General features: G+C 42.2%; 2 protein-coding genes across 9 annotated transcripts in view; both read right to left on the bottom strand.

Moving 5' to 3' along the window:
• Positions 1 to 130: 130 nt before the first annotated feature.
• On the bottom strand, positions 131 to 4,677 carry gsdmeb (gasdermin Eb). Of its 2 annotated transcripts, none has more exons than XM_085802079.1 (10): positions 4,528 to 4,677; positions 3,946 to 4,171; positions 3,639 to 3,831; positions 3,112 to 3,286; positions 2,447 to 2,567; positions 2,237 to 2,344; positions 1,758 to 1,885; positions 1,494 to 1,659; positions 1,226 to 1,299; positions 131 to 1,126 (listed from the first exon to the last, which is right to left on the bottom strand). In XM_085802079.1, the coding sequence occupies exons 2-10, from the start codon at positions 4,151 to 4,153 to the stop codon at positions 920 to 922; spliced, it is 1,380 nt and encodes a 459-aa protein (XP_085658205.1). In that variant the 5' UTR covers positions 4,154 to 4,171; positions 4,528 to 4,677; the 3' UTR covers positions 131 to 919. The 2 variants fall into 2 exon arrangements, with proteins under 2 accessions (XP_085658205.1, XP_085658203.1); XM_085802077.1 differs by having other exon boundaries at positions 4,538 to 4,652.
• A 1,105-nt stretch (positions 4,678 to 5,782) lies between these two features.
• osbpl3b (oxysterol binding protein-like 3b) overlaps positions 5,783 to 18,964 on the bottom strand; it is a 30,449-nt gene continuing 17,267 nt past the window's right edge. For 3 of the 7 annotated variants that reach the window (XM_085802013.1, XM_085802017.1, XM_085802011.1), the window contains 21 exons: positions 18,608 to 18,724; positions 17,855 to 17,908; positions 17,354 to 17,467; positions 16,930 to 17,094; positions 16,496 to 16,619; positions 15,172 to 15,275; positions 14,844 to 14,936; positions 14,592 to 14,751; positions 13,670 to 13,800; positions 13,037 to 13,138; positions 11,575 to 11,712; positions 10,610 to 10,703; positions 10,219 to 10,463; positions 9,191 to 9,328; positions 8,999 to 9,062; positions 8,829 to 8,907; positions 8,562 to 8,706; positions 7,826 to 7,970; positions 7,613 to 7,739; positions 6,917 to 7,039; positions 5,783 to 6,722 (listed from right to left, as the gene is read on the bottom strand). In XM_085802013.1, coding sequence (XP_085658139.1) covers positions 6,626 to 6,722; positions 6,917 to 7,039; positions 7,613 to 7,739; positions 7,826 to 7,970; positions 8,562 to 8,706; positions 8,829 to 8,907; positions 8,999 to 9,062; positions 9,191 to 9,328; positions 10,219 to 10,463; positions 10,610 to 10,703; positions 11,575 to 11,712; positions 13,037 to 13,138; positions 13,670 to 13,800; positions 14,592 to 14,751; positions 14,844 to 14,936; positions 15,172 to 15,275; positions 16,496 to 16,619; positions 16,930 to 17,094; positions 17,354 to 17,467; positions 17,855 to 17,908; positions 18,608 to 18,724 — 2,559 coding nt within the window. In that variant the 3' untranslated portion in view covers positions 5,783 to 6,625. The remainder of the gene's footprint in view (positions 6,723 to 6,916; positions 7,040 to 7,612; positions 7,740 to 7,825; positions 7,971 to 8,561; positions 8,707 to 8,828; positions 8,908 to 8,998; positions 9,063 to 9,190; positions 9,329 to 10,218; positions 10,464 to 10,609; positions 10,704 to 11,574; positions 11,713 to 13,036; positions 13,139 to 13,669; positions 13,801 to 14,591; positions 14,752 to 14,843; positions 14,937 to 15,171; positions 15,276 to 16,495; positions 16,620 to 16,929; positions 17,095 to 17,353; positions 17,468 to 17,854; positions 17,909 to 18,607; positions 18,725 to 18,964) is intronic. The other 4 variants (XM_085802015.1, XM_085802014.1, XM_085802012.1 and 1 more) reach the window with 3 other exon arrangements.

The raw sequence follows: 18,964 nt of genomic DNA, 5'->3' as shown, positions 1-18,964 counted from the left end.
TTTGCTTTTTTCTCCTGGCAGAATCACTCAGTGAACATGTTGAGTACGTGTAGGTGAGCAGGAAAAGAAAGAAATCGTCCCAACAACCATAGTTTTGTTTGTTTTGGGTTTTTTTAACACCATAGACATTAATATACAAGAAGGATACAAATAAAAACGTGAAACAACTTAGAACACCATTAACTATGTTTCCTAACAGGGTCAAAATAGAAAAGATGAACTTAGACAAAAGCTGAAAGACGTGTGAATCAAATGGCATGACGTTTGAATATTCAACAACTAATTTGTTCAAGTGCTTCAGAATGAGGTTTGTGGTTGGCATGTTAAAAACACCTTCAGAGAACAGTGTCTCTGGAGGACAGCAGTTTTGTGTGGACGTGTCACAATTTCAACTAGTGGTTATTTGATCTAACAAAACATAATGGTGGAAAGGCCATTAAGACTGAAGTGCACAGATCTCCTTTAGCTTAATAATTAGTGTTTATCTTACAAACCAGAGCCACTGAGAACTTATGGACAATCGCCAATTATTTACTGAATAATCTAACATATAGACATTTTAAAAATCAATCTTTTTTTCCCTATAAAATTACAAATCTATCAAAAATGTCCCTTACAAACTCCCAACAGCTTAAAAAGTTTGTAAGTCGAGTTGCTTATCAAAATCTGCAATGACTTGTCGATGATCCATGATTATCAGTTCACTGACAATTTTTTTTGGTTCTACACTGGTACATGAATGTATGAAATCAACCGAGAGTAAAATGCCGTAGTGTCTTGAAGGACATTCTACTGTGACATAAAGAAAAGAAAAACTGCTGATAAATAAAACCAAACATACACATGGTCCCCTTTACCACACTCCAGTGTGGTATTTAAAGTTTCTAGCTGATACTATAAAGACATCTTTGGTTCAAGCTCAGGGAGCCAATGAGGCCAGACCTCTGACGGCTATACACAGCACCAGAGGAAGGTTTCCTGGCTTTTGCTTTATCTCCATCTTCACTGTGTCCTCGTCTCTCTTCAGGGACACATTACAGGAAGCAAACATTTGTTCAGCCTTTTCGTAAACGTCCCCCGTAAGTGCAGTCAGACGACATTCTCCTTTCCCAGATACCATCTGCACCTGGAGTTGGTGCGATAGACAGTCAACAGAAAGCTCAACGATGCATCACTTCAGATATAAAAAAAAAAGAAACCTTTAGTAAAATCTGACTTTACTGACCAGTCGCTCCATTGTCTGTAAGACTGTGAGGCTACAGCACATCCTCAAGACACCAAGACAACTACTGGTCATCTCTGAAAAGACAAAAGACCCCGAAACAGGAAAACACAACTGAATAAAATGAGCTTTCCAGTACATTGTGCACACAGTGGGAACTATACAACTCCACATCATTTTCCACCCAAGTTTAAAATGATGAATATTTTCACAGATTAAAGACATTTAGCAGTATTTCACTGAACGCTGCACAGAGCACGGCTTTTCTCACCGTCCAAGGCGCTGCTGACGAGGTACAGGGCTGTGAGGACTGACGTGGACCGGTCCGTCTGCTCTGACTCCACAAGCCCCAGAATTGTTTGGATATTCTGTTTTTGAGACTCTGTCGTTGTAACATCAGGTCGGACAGGAGCCTCACCCAGGCACATCTGTTCCAGCTGAGACAGAGGAAGACACCCATATTTAAAAACCAGCACAAAAAGTTCACAACTCAAATCCACCATCGAGGCCTCTTCTTCTCTGTCCGTATCCTTACCGTATCCTGGAGTGCACTGACTGCTGTTTGGTCCTGCATTATGTCTGTGAGCTGCTGGAGCAGAGAAGACCTGGTGGCAACAGGAAGAGATGACAGCAGCTGGAAGTGATCATTGAGTTGCTCCAGGTCTGGTCGTGGATAGAACAACAACAAAAAAAACATCCTTATCATTCCCTCCAAAGACAGAAACCATGCGCCATGCAGCAGGTCACTAAAACCTAAGACTGAACCAGATGTGGGAATAAAATAAAAAACTACCCAACACCAAATAACCACTTAAATTCTTCGAATTTCTTGACATAATCCGTTCACAGCACATGTTCACAAACACACATGTTTATCACACCTCTCTGATAAGACAGAGATGGCCTCCACCCTCTCAGGGCCCTTTATGGCCTAACACACATTTACTGAGCATGTCATCAACAATGACCCCGAGTCACATGTTTTATAGCTGCGGAAAGAAAACAGTAATGTACCTTGTCGAAGACGACTACTGTGAGAGTCAAGACCTCCTGAGACACCCGACAGCTGAGCACCGCCGTCTACTTCAAAACCTCCAGTGGTGTCTGACATCAGACACAACTCTGAGGAACAAACAGCACGTTACTTTACTAATACCAACGGATTCTAATTAAGGTTTATCATTTGTTCTGATCAAATCTACAGATTACATAATAACTTCTCACCAAAGGATCCATTGTGTTTGATCTCCAGCTCTATGAGGGAATAGGCAAGGGTGGTATTGATGGGAATCTCCATGGTAACGTTACTGTCTAAACTCAGGCTCCCATTCTCTTTCAGTGAAACCTGCAGAAACAACAATAATAAAGCACATACTTGAGATCAAACATACCAATGTCAGCACCTGGTGGCCAGTTTTAAAGAAAATATGCACTTTAAACAATAACCTGCTGCTAATACATTGTACATGTATGGATTTTTTTGTTTTGAGGTGCATCTCATCTATCTACTGTATCCTAGACATGAGCAATAAATGCCCAGTTTTCAGCCTCAGAATAATGGAGCAAAGGCGTCTATCTAGACTGAACAATTTAGAACTATTGACAAAACCACCCAGCTTTACTACAGCTGGCAAACGGTACCAACTATATAGAGCTCCACATATTTAAGTTTCATGCAGAACTGAAATCACATTCTGAGCTAAGCAGGATGCCAAGAAGAGGAAATATAAAACAGCTTTTAGGGAATGTAGGCACTAGGTTGATCAAAAAAGAGGAAATTAGTATTTCATTCATACTCACTTCTCAAATATCACATAGCAGAAAGTGGCTGAATTCTCACAACCATGTAGAATATTATGACAATGAGTGTTTCAATGCTACTACTCTACCTTAGAGCTTGTGGGGCTGCAGAGGCTGAGTTGTCCTCCACACTGCCCAGCCTGCTGCACCTCCTCTATGACCGAACAGGGCGTTGTGGTCCAAATTCGCTCCTTCACGATCCCAAACACTCGCTTGTTCTTCTCCCTTGTCTGCTGGATCAGAGAGTGGGACATGTCCAGCACCCTGAGACAGTGAAATTACAAAAACATCAGTCAGTGTTTAAGACCAATTCTTAAGGTTTGATAGTGACTTTCTGATGAAAAAGAAAAAGACTATAAAGGACACGAACACAGACTAGTAAATCTGATGACTAAGATTTTTTTTTAACAAAAACAAACAAATTACATGTGAGCATATTAAAGTTCAACTGAGCCTTGTGTTTTGAGTGCAACTTTATGAGTGGTCAAAGATCACTGCTGCTGTTTGCACATCTCTAACAGAGTGCTGTTTCTGCAGTTTTTTTTCATTTTCTATTATTGTCAGACAGAGTCTGTTTTAAAACAGACAGCACAGTGGATACAGGTTGGGCACTAACCTGCCTTTGGAGTCTTTCAGCAACTTCTTCACATTCACTTCCTCTTTCTTCAAACTACCAAAGGACGACTGGAGTTTTGAAGTGTCCTTTCCCTCCAGGTTCACGTTGGAGTGGACAAAACTTGCATCTAAGTTTCCCTGAAGGTTGTCACTGTATGTCCCGTTAAATTTGATGAAGTCTGACTCTTTGTTCTCTGTGGACAGGGAAACATTCACAGTACTGATGCAGATATTTAGCAAATGCAAATGCAATGAAATGAAGACGGCTGGTGCATGTATAGACTAGTACACAGGGCTTTGGTGTCTACCTGGAGCTATAGGGGTGTCTCCTACGAGAAGATCACTGAAGTGGAAATCAGTGGGAAAGTACTTGGACCTTTGCCAGAACCAGAAACGCCTGCGCTTCACCACCACCACCGTCAGGATGTCTATGGTGTCATTCAGACTGGACACCGGGATCAACAGACCTCCACGGTCCACCTCCTCCACAAAGTTTTTGGTGGCTGTGGCAAACATCCCCGAGCCGGATCAAACCTATGAGGAAGATAATACTATTAATGATAATAATGGTATTAATAATTATAATGATAGTAATAGTAAAAGTGAAAACTTGTTTGACTAGAGATGACAGTACCATACCACACCCCATCAGGATTATCTGACCTCAAACAATCTTTTTCACCATCCTTTTCTTTCTTTAAAAACTTCACTATAACAATAACACAACAAAAACTTCTTCCATTTTATATCCTTTCTTTCAAAAAAGCACATCAAGCTAAACAAAGCTTAAAGAAGCAGCTTGTCGCGCGCACAGCTCTGCACAGCGGCTAGCATGCTAACTTAATGCTAACTTAGTAGTAGCATCAGCAAACGCACCACTTTTAACTTACGACACTTCACCTGCTCGTAAACTGAAGTCAAACCAATGCAGAGGCTGCAGTTTGTTTCCACCGGAGCTCCTGTTGTCAGTAAAGCACCAGACACAAAGTTTGTCTTTGTGCAGAGACTCTCAGCAGCACAGGAGTCAACAGCGGCGCTGCGCAGACTGAGGAGGCTTCCTCTGTTTTTGTTACTCTGAGGCTCCGCCCCTCCAGCTGCGGAGAGGACACTGTCAGAACACATCAATAACACATCAGTAACACATCAGTAACATTCATGGTAGTACATTTATTGATATATATAGCCTATGTATTATTTATTTATAATCTGAATTCCCCTTACAAGTTAGTGTGAATCTGAAAACCAAAAGTCAAACAGATTTAATGTTTTTGTTCATTGTTTTGTCTCAACTTGCTGTCAGACAGATGTGTGCATGTCAGTGATGAATTTGCACTGTAGGTATGTAAGGTATGTACACATAGCCTACTGTAGCCTACTCGTGGTGGTGGTACACTGGTGGGCATTTATTGCCACCTAGTGGCTTGTTCAAGTTGACCAGACATGACTGTGTTCATTAACAAAAGTTCATCTTCAGCAGTAATTTTACTTCTACAATCATGAGCGTCCCATCTGACACTTCTGGCCTACAGGATCTACCGTATGTTTACAGTCCTTCAATCACTGCTTACAAGTAGAGAGGATCCAACAAGAACCGGTTAATGCATCTGTGGGAAAAGAGTGAAAACAATAAAATGACATACAGCTCCCATGTCACAAAATCACCAAGCTGTAATTAACGTAACAGTTGCCATAATGGGAGGAGCCAACAAAATCACACACTGTTCCCACGCCAAACCCAGTGGTTGATATTCTGTACATATAGCCGTATATTGTATAGCTGCTTCATCAGATAATATTTGTGTAGAGTTGTGTATAATAAACAAGGCAATCACAGTGACTCTCCCAAGAGTAGAGAGCGGAAAGAACATAACTCAGCTTTTATTGTGTGTTCCTATTTCTACAATATATTGGCACTGAGAATAAGAATGGAGCTGCTGCCAGAGCACTGAATGAACTTCCTCCTCTTCTGGGGAAATGTGATTTAAAACTGACGATTCAGTTGTTTTTCTCTTTTCCTGTTGGTACATTTATGACCAAGTGGCTTATCTGACCAGTCAGCATCTACAGTCACTGACAAGTCGTAGCAGCACAGTTGCTGTCAGTGGTTTGAACAAACAGCTCCCCCAAAAAACACTTACACAAAAAGAAAGCATCAGAGATTTTATTTGAGCTCATGGAGCATCGTTCCGGACACTTTTTGGTCCCAAAGCCCAGGGTCCGTACAGACAATGATGCGATGGATAAAGTGAAAAAAAGAAGAAAAAAAAGGGCTGGATTGGACGTTTGCTACTGCTGCTCATTGTTGCACAAATCGTTCACACTGTCATAGCAAAAAGCATGTTGTGAGACAGAAAGAAAAAAATCAGTGAGGACTATACATCATGTGAACAACTTAAGAATTCAATACAAAACATAATCTTTTAAAAACATATTAGAGATGCAACAAAAATAAATTAACCAATATGAGTACAACCAGTAAGGCATCAGGCAGGTACAGAATAAATATTAGATGTATACACTTAATCAATGGCATATCAAGGCTAGTTTATCTCAGAGGTAGAGAATGTCCATGATAAGACGACAGCTAAAGTGACCGGTTGTTCAGCAAATCTTAAACAAGAGTAGACCAGTAATGAAAAGCATCTAGTCGTTTGCTGACACCAAATATTTTTTTTCCTTTTCTCAGTTTCAGTTGTACAGTGTAACATTAGAGGTGGAAACATGGGCAAAAGTTACTGAAATCGATCAACATTCTCATAATAATACGCTTGCATAAACATGTTTACACAACTCAGATAAGCACTTGCTATTAAGGCAATAACTTTGATGAACTGCAATAAAGAAGACAGTACTGAATGTGGACGGCTGAATGTGGACGGCGAGACTGGGGCGCGGACGTCACCAGAACCAGCCTGGATCACGGTAGAGGCTGTGCGGGTTGAGATGTGTGTGTGTGTGTGTATGTGTGATGTGCAGTTCGGGGGGCGGTCACCACAGCGTAGGAAAATCTATGTGGGCGAAGCCGGTGTCCTTCCTCAGCTCCCAGTACGTGTTGTTGCTCACCCAGGTTTCGTCCTTCGACTTCCTGAGGAGACCGAGAAAAAAACAGACAGTAATGAATACGGTGAAAGACAGGAGAGAGTGTGGAGAAACTGAACCTATGCCACAGTTGACTGCTGCCGTGACAAGCTGCAAGCGAGGCTATTAGGGGCTGAGATAGGCTCACTTGATAAGTCACTTCCTTAGTGGGGAGCAGATAAATCTGGGTACTTGGGTTACCTAAAAAATTTAGGTTGATGTGTTTCGTTGTTGTCCTCCAGGACTCGCCGTCTTTCTCTCTGCATCTGTTCAATCCTCTGTTTCTGCTCCTCTGCAGCCTCCGAGTTCCCCTCCTCCAGCAGTCTGCAGGCCAGACACAGACACATTCATTATACAAACAGAGCCAAACATTCATCCTCAATATTCAATTTTAATCTTCATTTAGGATTTTTTGGCTCTAAGATAACTTAATTATGGATAAACACAAACACACAAGTCAGGATACTGAAGGGCTAGAGGTAGCCTAGTGATGTTTGTTTTTTGTTTTTCACTTTGGTGCCAAAGTGAAGAGAGTGCTTCATATTTCTGTGGCAGCAGCGTGTAGTTTAGACTGAGACTTTTAAACCTTAAAAATGTGAGCTAAAATTAGTTTGATGGCTCTGAAAGCCTCTGCAGCTTCTTTCTATTCTTACCATGAGTATCAACGCGCCTATTTTGGGGCTATTTTTGATCACTGGATACGGTGTACATTTTTCAAGACAGCCTGTCAAGACCGTGACTAAGATGCATGATGTAAGATTATAAAAGATGTGCTGCTTAAGTATTCACTGGGCTGTTTTTATATCAATTTTCTTCTATAACATTCTTGCAGAACTCTCACACTTTTCACCATAACAGAGCTTTTTTTCGCACTTTCTATTCAGTTTTTGCTCTTACCTTTGGTCTACACGTAGTCTGGTGTCTGTGGGCGGTAGCAGCAGCTTCAGAGATGGGTCCAACTCATTCAGCTCAATTGCGAACTTTGTAAAACCGTAGTACTGCTCATGGTCTACTGGCATTGCATCTGCATTACAAACAAATGACACCCACTGCCTTAGCTGCTGTAACAGGGAGAGCATACATTATCAAACAGGTAGAGACTTGTCATACTTGCTCTCCAGATGCATGTGGCTGCAGGCGGGTCTCCACAGAAAACTGCTTCGTGCCACTTTCCAAAAAGTTTGCGGACGACCTTCCCTTTCTGGTCGGTGATAGTTCCCTCCACCTCATTCACACTTGAGTTCCAGTATTTGGCCTGGTAAGACAATTGATGAGTTGAAGAGCAACATAACACTCAACAGTGGGTGTGTGCTTGTCTCAAAGCATTTAACTGTCTCCTCTCAGTGAAGACTTCCATAAATCACGCTGAGGAGTTCCTGCTGGCTTGCAGGTGGAGAGCACCATCTGCGTATAGGCGGGGTTTATGTACTCATGTAGGAACTACAGCACTAACTGTGGCGATGGTTGACTTATGTACAGTATATGGAAATATGCAGTTTCACTGCTCAGAGGTTATTTCGATCAAGCCTCCTGGGCTCACAGAGGGATGTCTAACAACACAAGCACAACACAAACGAGAGAAAGAGCTATGGCCATATCACTGTGGCTTATAAATCAATGTATTCTACAGTTTACAAGTGGAGACTTGACTGTAAATGATGCACAGGTGTGACATCAATCTTAAAGACTTACACTTTGTGCTACCTTATGCTTTCACCCTCATATTTCCAGAGCCACACTGGTTGTTGTTAGTGAAATGTACATGGACAAAGTTAGTGCAAAATGGTTGTTAGGGGTGGTGAGGGTCAGACTAAATTGATTTAGCCTTTTTGCATGTGAGCCTCACCTTAACAAAAGTGATCTTGCACTGGCAAATATCACTGCTGGAGTTTCTGATGCAGATCTCTCCGTAGTGCTCAATCCAGCGCTGTCCACTGAGGATGTTGTGGATGCAGGACGTCACCTTGTTCCACTCATAGTGATCTCCAGATCTAGAGAAAAATATCAATTTTAAAAGTGCTCCTTTTGCCCGTAGACGTGGCTTTTAATTGACATACTCATTGGTTTGTGCAGTCTGTGAATGTGTGTGTATGTGCATAAGGTAGAGACTCACTCTGGCAGAGTTACATGAGTGGTACCCACAGGAACAATCTCCATTGACTTGCCCCAGAACTTGTTCTTACACCTCACGTCTGCATAAATCAGAGGAAAGCATCGCACACATTAAAATTCAACCTAGACAACCGGCTCCCATTGTTACAATTAATTCATATATTCCTCTACCTTGCCAGAACACAAAGTTTTTTGACTCCACATGGCAAGCTGAGATAGGTGGGTGGTGGCTGACCTGCCATTGTAAAGGGAAACAAAGAGAAGCTTTAGTACATCAATTTAAATAATGCTTTCAATGAATTGTTATCAGAATACTGAGGTTGTTGAATTGTTGGAGGCACAGATATTGGGTTTCATGCATACTTGCTCTGCAACAAATCGAAAGCCTTTATCTGGCCGGTCACATTCATACGTCTCTCCCAAGACAGGGTTGAAAGGCTTTCCCCCAGTTCTGTAGTAGCTGGATGCATAGCCCGATACGACAAACGTAGCTATGTACACCTATACAAAGATGAAACAATTGTTAGTGATGCTTTATTCACATTTGAGGTAGAACAAAAAGCATAAATGAGACTTAAAAATGAGCTTGTGAAAACCTTGAGGATTTAAAATAAGCTTCGAGGCTCACAGAACACAGTATCACAGCGGTGTCAGATATTATTGGTTCATAATGAATGTCAAATCCCATTTCGATTCTGAGCAGTTTCAATTTACATTTTACATTTTACTGTAATGAGCGAGGTATCTGTCTGAGTACGCCTCCGATTGCTGCACTGAGTCCAGAGATCACTGAACTACTCCCACGTCATAACGGACGGCCACAGACTGGAGATGACACTGACTTCAACTGCTTTTCAGTAGCACATTTACACACACACACTGTCTGTGCGTGTTTGTCCTTTATTACAGGGAAACTCCACAGGCAGATCTCCCACACAAAAATGAACAAGTGTAAGCTCATGAACCACATCACTCCAAAGTCTGTAAGTGCAAATGAGAGCAGTGAGTGAGACACTGAAAGAAATGTATGTTTCTCACAGAGAAGTCATTTTATAAGCAGGGCCAGCAAATACTGTTGCTGTCAAGCAATAGGTAATTACTAGCTCTCAAAACAGCGCTTGATATTCTGCTGCACACACTCAGTTAAATTGATAGAGCTTCCAGGCCTCTGGTATTGTTATTAGAGAAGAGTGTGATTAGCTGACAGGACTCTAGTGTATACTAGATATGAAGCCAAAGGGAGGGGAAACAGCTGATCTGATTCTATCCAAAGTGAGAAAAATAGCAATTTAAAATGTAAACTGGTAAGTCTCAGAGGTGCTGTTAAAACTTTTTCAAACTTAGACCCCGCTCACACACTCAAACAACCAAAGGTGAAATTGCCATCTCACCATACGTTCAAAAGGATCCTGGGTAATAGCAGCTCTGTCTAGCAGCTCGCTGTACTCCAGCTCTTCACACAGTCTCTGCAAGGTGTTGAGAGGCTCATTAAGCTGCACAGGCATGGCCACTTTGGACAAGTCCTTGCCGATGTTGTTCCTGAGGATGTTCCACAGGCTGATGGTGCTGTTGTTGGGGCTGGGAGACGGCAGACAGGATCTACGCTGACACAGGACAGTGCCTTCTTCTACAGACCCTGGGAACAGATGTGGTATGAGGTCAGGTGAGACACTGACAGCTCTCTGTGTAGTGAAGAAGCGAAGCCTGAATGACATTTGTAACTGAATTTATGAAATTGCACTGAGGCAGGCAATTATCATAGCGTTTTGTTCCACATTTTACCTGAGATTGGTCTCTCACTTTCTGTCCCATTGCTGAAGTTATCCATGGAAATGTTGTCACTGATGTCACTGATGTATGAATCATCCTCTGACGCCTGGAAAAAAAAAATCCAAACTTTAGCTATTAGATAAAAAGATACATTTTTAATACCACCTGCAGCAAGGAAGAGGGCAGGTCTCTTTCAACATCCTGTCATGTCAAGCCGCAGATCTGAGGCGCAGGAGATGAATGGTCCCTTAGGACCTGGTGACAAATTTGCACCTCGACTTGCTGTATTTTTAGATGAAAGTAATTAACTTCCATTTTCACATTGCTTCCGCTCCAGCTGCTATCTTACAGTAGTTGCGTGAACACTGAAGGAAGAGGAGACCGAAGCAACAAAGAGGAGACTAGTTTCATGGCACGCATCATGAAAACTTAGACTGAAGACTGTAAGATGCCTCCTATCATCATGTTGTTGAGGTGAAAAGCATGATTTTCTCTCTGTAGTAAAAAAAATACACTGAATTCTCATAATAGAGACAGAACTTATGAAACACTGTGTGAGAGGCAATGAATAAATAAATAAATTATAACTAATAACTAACTAATTTACTTTTAGACCCAGCTGCCCTGATTAATTTCTCTCTCTGTTGCATCATGCCAGTCTTCTCATCAAAAAACAGTTGCAAGAGCAGAGCTGGTAATAACATTTTGGTTGTGAACAAGAATAATCACTCCAAACATTACCAGTCGTAATGGTTTAGTTAGTTTAGTTTTATTATGGATCCCCATTAGCCCACACCTTGGTGAGGACTGTTCTTCCTGTGGTCCAGCCACTCACACACAACAAATCAAAGCATAATACAATAACGGTACCATTACACAGCCCTAAACGTCAATGTTGAAAGTTTAATGCCGCTGAGTAAAACACACCTCGGAGCGGTTTGTTGATGGAAACAACTTAACACCTAGTCTACACTTACCTCATTTTCAGAGGAGCTAGCAGACAGCAGAACTTCCTGTGCATCAAAGAACTCAGACAGAGACTCTGCTATCGAAGCTCTGCTCTCATTGGACACTTGGTGCACAAGGGGACGGGATTCATCTGCAGAGTCCTGTTTCTAGAAGACAAAATGTCCACAGCTATAATTAAGAAGAAGAAAAGGGCGACGTCACTGTAGCCAGGGAGGGTGGGATAATCACGGGGTGTTTGAGGTTACAACATGACCACAGTGAGGAGATAATGAAGGTTCCTCAACACAAAAATGTATTTTAAGTTATATATTGAAAAACAGTCACCTGTAATACAATACAGTCAATCACCTTGTGTAGTGAATGTAACTGCAGCATGAACCTGAGGTTTCCTCTAGAAACAGCAATCGGTGATGTGGTGAACTAATAATATTCACTGCAATACAACAGGCTTTCAGTTTCATTGAGGTGTATCTATATTTTAGGCTCTGTTGTTTAAACCCACAGTGACATATTCATGCGTACCATCATTTGAAATCCAGATACTGGCTAAATGATGAGCCTCTAAAATGCTTAAATTTTGTGTACAGTAAAGGAAGAATTCAGATATAGATACAGACCAATTTATAATATAATATAAATAAAGTACTGTATCAATCCAATGCATTACTAGAGACTGTATCACAATATATTACTGTAGTAATCATTGAGAGGCAGTCTGACATGCAAGTTTGCAGTGTGCAATATCGCAAACTCTCTGGCAAAGCTGAGGTTGCTCACATACAACAAGATGCAAATTTAGAATGGATTTAAACATTTGCATAATTATCCATTAAAAAAAACAAACAAAACAAATAAACATGCAACCAGATAGAAAGACAGAGGATTTTACACACATGAAAGAGAGCACGGCCGACTATCCTGTTTCAGCAGGAGATTATCTCAGAGACGGCGCATTAGTTTTACGCTGCGTGTTAAACACATTTCTAGGGAGACAATTAAGCAGATCAGCTCACTCGCTGGTCAGCAAATCTGATTAGGTGAGCAAAGAGCTTCTTTTAGGAGACAATCGTGTGGCAGTCTTCCTCTGAGCCGTGTGCGTGTATGTGTGTATGTGTGTGTGTGTGTGTGTGAACTTAACCACAGGACTGAGAGGAAGCACTTTCTCACTGAAAAGATTAACTTATTCCCCAGGAAGCGAGAGTTTCCTGGCAAGTGTGTGGTAAAGAAACTTCTGTTGACTTTTTATAATAGTCACTGTCATCGTAACACAGAGTGAGTCGAGTGAGGGGGTGAGAGGAGCGCAACATTTGTTGAATCTGGAAGAGGAGAGGGAAAGGACAGCTCATTCATTCTGTGGCAAATTCTAAACCGTGTGGGATGAAAAAAAAAAAAGAAGAAGATGGAGATAATAATAATCATCATGTTGGTGGGGGGAGGGAGGGAGTGTAGTCACTGCATTCCTGCACCCACCTGCACAGGGGCAGTGAGATTTATTAGTGTGGGCTCTACGATGTGGGACTCAGCATGAATCTTGCACAGGCGCTCTCTCAGCTCAGAGTTCTGGGCTAAAGCCTGGAAAAACAATCAGTGTAAACATGGTTTAAAGCACACACCCAACCAGTACTGAAAGCTGAATTGAATTCCTTGTTTTAAGTCATTTACCTTTATGTGTTATCACAACAGACATCAGACAGGAAGCCCTAAACTACATTACTCACCCCGCGCCAACCCTGTGTGAGGTGGAGTAGGTAGAGGCTGAGTAAGGTAAAAAACCTGACACCCAGCAGGGTATTTAAAGAGAGAGAAATGTGTTGGCGTAAAGAGAGCACAGGAGTTGTAATGTGTGGCGAAAGATGTGTGTAGAAAAGGGCAGAAGATAGAAAGCGGCTCCTGGTGGGAGGCAGCGGCCGCTGGATACATGACTGTTGAGGGTGATTTCGTTCAGGTATACACACGTCACACCGGCAGCGAGTGATTCCTCTAAAAGGCTCATCAATGTGTCAGGCCTGATGAGTGGCGTGAGAGCAGCGTGTTGTGATGTATTGCTACTGGCTGAGTAAGATTCCCGTGTGTCTGCACATGAGCACTCGCTGTTCCACGTACCGCTGCCAGTGCGTTCTTCAAGCCGACGACCTGCGGCGAGGTAGGAGGACACGTTTCGTGGTCCAGAGATTGCTTTAATCTCTCTCTCTCAGATGTTAGAGAACTCAAGGCTGACTTCATGGTCACATGCACTGTGGAAAGAAGAAGAACAGTTTGCATCCACTACAAATAAATAAAATGGAAGCAGAAGTGAAATTTCGATCATCTCATATTACTTGGCAAGCTCTGTTTGATGACATTTCACCACGCACTTCATAATCGCTGTTTGAGAAGCCACATAAATGAAAATGCTGGCAATATTAATGCATCACTGTAGTGCATTAGGCCCATGACACATCCTTAGCTTCATCATTTTCAAGGTACATAGATTTTGGCGGTTTGAACACCAGCAGCATTGACAGCTATCCCCCGGAGCTTCTTGAAAATCATGATACCATTATGCAAAACACAAATCATCCTCATTATTCCGAGTCAAGCATCAGGTATCTGATTATAAATTTCAGTGAAGGGTAGCAGGAAACTTAATCAGACCCTTGTGGGGCAACACTGTGTTTACAAAGTAGATCTTCCAAGCTTTGTGGTTTAGAGAGCAAGAAATCTCTCGCTTTTAGTAACAGCTAGGGGGAAATGCTGATTGGAAACAACATCAAAATTCTAATGAATAAAAACTGAGGGAGTTTATCAGTAATTAACAGATGCTGTGGCTGCACCATTGTCACTTCTGTTTGTTCTAAACAACAACACTGCACCAGCCCTATCTTACTTAGAAATAAAAATGCAGCCAGCCAGATTCATGGGCTTTAAACAGGGCATCTCAAAAATGATTGAGTTGCTCTCAGTTTAAAAAAAAAATCTTTAGTCTCCTGAATTTATCTGAGATACTCATCAAAATCAACCCACTGATTCAAAATAATTGACTTACAGTTGGTGGCAACACGGCAGAAGTCCTCCTGCAGCTTGGCCACATCAAAAGCAGAATCCAGTGATTCGGGGTCGGTCTTGTCATTGCCGAGAGCAGCGGTGGAGAGGTTGGGGTTAGATGCGTGGAGGCGGATGGAGCCAGAGGAGATGCAGCTGGGAACCTGAAGTAACACAGGAGGAATACAACTTCAAGGGGCTGTCACTTAAAAAGGATTAAACACGATCACTCTTCAATATCATGTTTTTTTTGTACCTGCAGAGTTGTTTTTACGTCTTTGTTGTAGTTTTTAGCGCGCCATTTCCTTGGAAGTCTCTTATCCTTCTTGGGGCTGTCAAATGTAGATGCCTGGAGAACAATAAATACAGTATCTTCATAGAACGTGTTGTTTTTAAGGTGCTGCTGTATATTTAGTACCAAATGACTCAGGGGCAACAAAAATGATTGGTGGAGGGAAATGCGAAGAAAAGAGACAAAACATTGCATAAAAGAACTGTTTTTCTGGGGTTGATTCATTTAAAGATTTTTTCCTTGGACTTGGTCTGCATGTAAAGGTGAATGGGATCACAAGCAGAGCGCTGACCTGCAGGGCTTGAATAGATGGAGCTGAATAGGTGCGATGGAGGACTTCCATACTCTGAAGCAGGTGGTTGAGCTCCAGCAGGTAGGCTTCACACACAGACAAGTCTGTTGAGAGGAGGAAAAAAGACTGTACAGTCAGTCAGACGCCACAAGATAGATGTTAGTTTACAATGAGCATCCACAGGCTTAAGATGAAGATCCTAAGAACTTTTGCCAAGACATGGGTCGTTGCTTTCGCCCCCTTATGCAACAGAGAGCACGGCTACACTAACTAAGCCTGAACGTCATCAACACTACCTGGGTCAGAAAGATGAGAAGGTGAGTTAACCGGAACGAGGGATCAAGTTGTATCGCCCTAGACTTGAGGAAACATTTGATGATCATGGAGACGAAGGACGGTTGTATCATGGTGTGTGTGTGGTTTTAATGAATGATCAATTGGCCTTGGCAGCTCAAGTGGAAACTAGAGTCACTCTCATCACTTAAATTACTGTCGGTAACAAAGCTCGGTTAAAAGACAGGTTTAAGGTTCATCTGCCTTGATGAGCTCATACAACTAATGAAGGCCACTTTAAATGCTAAGCCCCAGCTTGGACTGTGTTTCAGCAGTGGAAACAGAAAACAGAAACTTTTGGGCCCCTGAATGTAAAATTCAACGAGGAGCCAAACTGTGTGTACAAATGTATGAATGTTTTTTTTTTTTCTTCCAAACTCTCTGCTTCATAACTCTCATATGCGATTGATGGAGGAAACGTTGACATCAGCTGTACATCAACAGTGAAAACTGAGACACACAGTGTATCAATAATCAACAGCCTCCTCAGTTACAAAGCTTCGCCTGCCAATCCTATCTATCTAAACTGTTTATATATCAGAGAGAGAGAAATGTATTCATGAGAAGTGACAGCATCAGACAAATGTACAAAATTGAAAAAGATTAACTCAAAGGTTAAATCTCTTACTGATTCTGAATAGAGCTCAACCTTCATAAACACTGAACAGTTCTTCAACCTCTCAGCCTCCATACAGGTTTATCTTTATTGATGAGTTTTCTTTCTTTTTTTTCAAACCAAACTATGCAAATAACATTTTCTGTAGCACACGTTTTTTTTTTATACATATAAATAAAAATGTAAATGCAAGATTCAGCCAAACTTTAACCAGTGGTTTTAGTAAGCTGGACACGACCTCAGCCAACGCAGGTCTTAGTATTCTATCGTCTTGCTATAAACACAGGAATCAGGGTTTGAGGCCTCACAAAATGATATAAAATCACAAAAGGAAGTGAGTTGTGCATGAATGATAGTCTGGCTCTGGTGTCTCACCTTTGGAGCACTTGTCCATGTCGTCAGATGACTGGAGCCAGGCCGTTACCTTGGCCTGACTGTTGCAGCTTTGAGGAAAGGCTCCTACAGAGTTCACTGTGGACTGCCTTCGTAGAGACATGCACTGTAATGGAAAATCAGGCCCAAAGGTCAGATCAATAACAGGAGTCCGGCCTTTGTAACATTCCCGAGTAGGTGGGCTTTGACTTCAATTATTACTAATCGTTCAACAATGATAATCATTAGCAGAGAGGCAGAAGACAGCATTTACTTATGTTTGTAATTACATTTAGTCGCACACTTTTGTCAAAAGTGACTGAGTAGTGAAGGATAACACTAAAGTTTCAGTGCAGTTGGTTTAAATACTGTGTGTGTGCTACATCTGTTCAATAAATGCCTGACCACATGGTGTGTTGTGTAGTGGGCAAGTATACCTTTCTGATAGAGGCACTCTCAGCCATGCTGGGGGAGCTGGGGGAGGGGTAGTGTGGGTAGTAGAAGGACTTCTCGCTAGGGTACATGGCAATCTCATTTTGCCGATAGAGCCGATGGTGGCGCAGCTTGGACACCCATTCATCAAACAGCTCCTGTGATTTAATCTGCGGAACAGACACCACGATCAGAGGTCAACACAAGGACACGCAAGGTGGAGGAGGTGAGTCCAGGTACAGTACGAGCAGTAACGCCCTCCCACCCACCCACATGTACAAGGCATGAGGTCATTTTAAAGTCATTTTCATGTAGGCATCCATCTGTTCCAGGAACCAAAAGGGAATAATCAGAATAATCCATGTTTTAACTCTCTTCCTGTAAAACAGTGGGGGGCAATGGCTTATATTCATTAGCCTTGTGGTTTACCTTCAGGTGATAGATGTTTTCCTCTGCATCCAGATCGATGCACTTGGCTTTCTTCTTAATGGCCATGACAGAGAGACCCACGTCAATGCAGCCATGCAGTTTCCCTTTCTCAATCTGCACATCAACGTCAACACATGATGTTGTAAATGCATTAGACAGGACCTCATGCAAATGCAACAGAGTTTTTAAATACATTGTGTTCATAGCAGCACTAACAGTCCTTTGAGTTGCTCAGCCTTCAACAGGCAGCGTTTCTGAATGAGTGTGTAATGAACATGTTATTATGTGAGATTGGCAGGTAAAATGCACCCTGCGATTCCTATCACTGATTAGGAGATGGTGAAGGGAATGAAGGTCTTTTGTGTTTACAAGACAGACAGTTATTCTAGGAAAGACAGACAGCAGTACAACAAGAGTGTTACAAAAGACAAAATGTGTCCTTTTCAATCTTCTGTAACTGACAGGCCATGGAGTATTCAGCCAGCAGGCTTTTCTACTCACATCAGCGCTACACTTGCCATACTTCAGGATGCCTTTGTCCAGGAAGAAGTATCTCTGCAGGGACAAAGAAAGACAGTGATGCAGCTGGGATAATATGCAACACCCCCGACAGCAAGTCTGATGTCACTGTTATGACTCTGATCATGACATAGCCAGCGTCTTGTTAATGTCTCTGCAGAGAGATGTTTGTCATCGTAGGCTCTTGTCTTCCTTTATTCCTCTTCCTCTCACTCTCACTCTGCTGCAGCCTTCCTCCTCCACCCTCTCTCTCTTTCCCAAATTCATGGTGCTCTCACTGTACGTCCCTAGAGTCCAGACTGTTGAAAGCACAGAAAGCCTTGCCTCTAGGCACAGAAAGCTCTGCCTCTAGGTTTAAGTAAGTCAATACTAAATGAATACAGGTCTATTAACTGACAGACCATCAGCTAATGCCTCTGAGAGGAACACCAAGACATGTAGACATCATCCCAGTGAAAGCTTTTAGACAGAGTGTGAAGAGGCTCTGACTCAAGTCACATGTGACTCCTGCTGGTGAAATCATCCAGTGCGTAAGATGATTCAATTAGTTTAAAACAAAAAAAAGGAGTCATGTCAGCAGATTTTTTTTTGGGGGGGGGGGTGAGGAACCTAGAAAGCTTGCGTTAAAACCGGTAAATGGAAATGGAGTTGTCAAGTATGTCTAAAAATACGACATGAGGTCCATCACTCTGAGAGATGAGTAAGTGTAATGAGGCGTGTGTTGTTGGATTATACCTTATGCCATCCCTTCATGGGCCACTTTCTCCTCTTCAGCATGTAGCCCTCCTGTTTCTGGGGCTCCAGGACGTTGCCGAAACCTCCACGCAGGCCCTCCACTATTTCCCAGCTGTCCTGTGGGCGTAGATGGTAGCGACGAGATGTTAGACCAGACTGACAGCCGTTAACAAACAACTCAACTTGCTTGCACACGGTGCAGATTAAAGTTGCCGCGAAGGTTTGGTTGATATGAATTAAATGAATGGACCACCCAGCAGAGTCAAGGTCACAGTCAAAAGCATATTGTAGTTTTGTGTAGATTTCCAGCCTGTTTTCCATTCAGTGTCAGTCAGTCAGTGAGAGGCTGTGTCAGAT

This window comes from Trachurus japonicus, chromosome 16, assembly GCF_045865225.1.
Source record: "Trachurus japonicus isolate A0001 chromosome 16, Traja_1.0".
NCBI classification, from domain to species: Eukaryota; Metazoa; Chordata; class Actinopteri; order Carangiformes; family Carangidae; genus Trachurus; species Trachurus japonicus.
Note: the sequence above shows the minus strand (reverse complement) of the source record. Positions and strands in the feature narration are given on the sequence as shown.

Coding starts and splice junctions, on each gene's coding strand:
- gsdmeb (XM_085802079.1), bottom strand. CDS start 4,153: ATGTTTGCCACAGCCACCAAAAACTTTGTGGAGGAGGTGGACCGTGGA. Junction 2,568..3,111: donor GCAGCCCCACAAGCTCTAAG/GTAGAGTAGTAG, acceptor TTGTTTCTGCAG/GTTTCACTGAAAGAGAATGG. Junction 1,660..1,757: donor TCAGTGCACTCCAGGATACG/GTAAGGATACGG, acceptor CCTCTGTCTCAG/CTGGAACAGATGTGCCTGGG.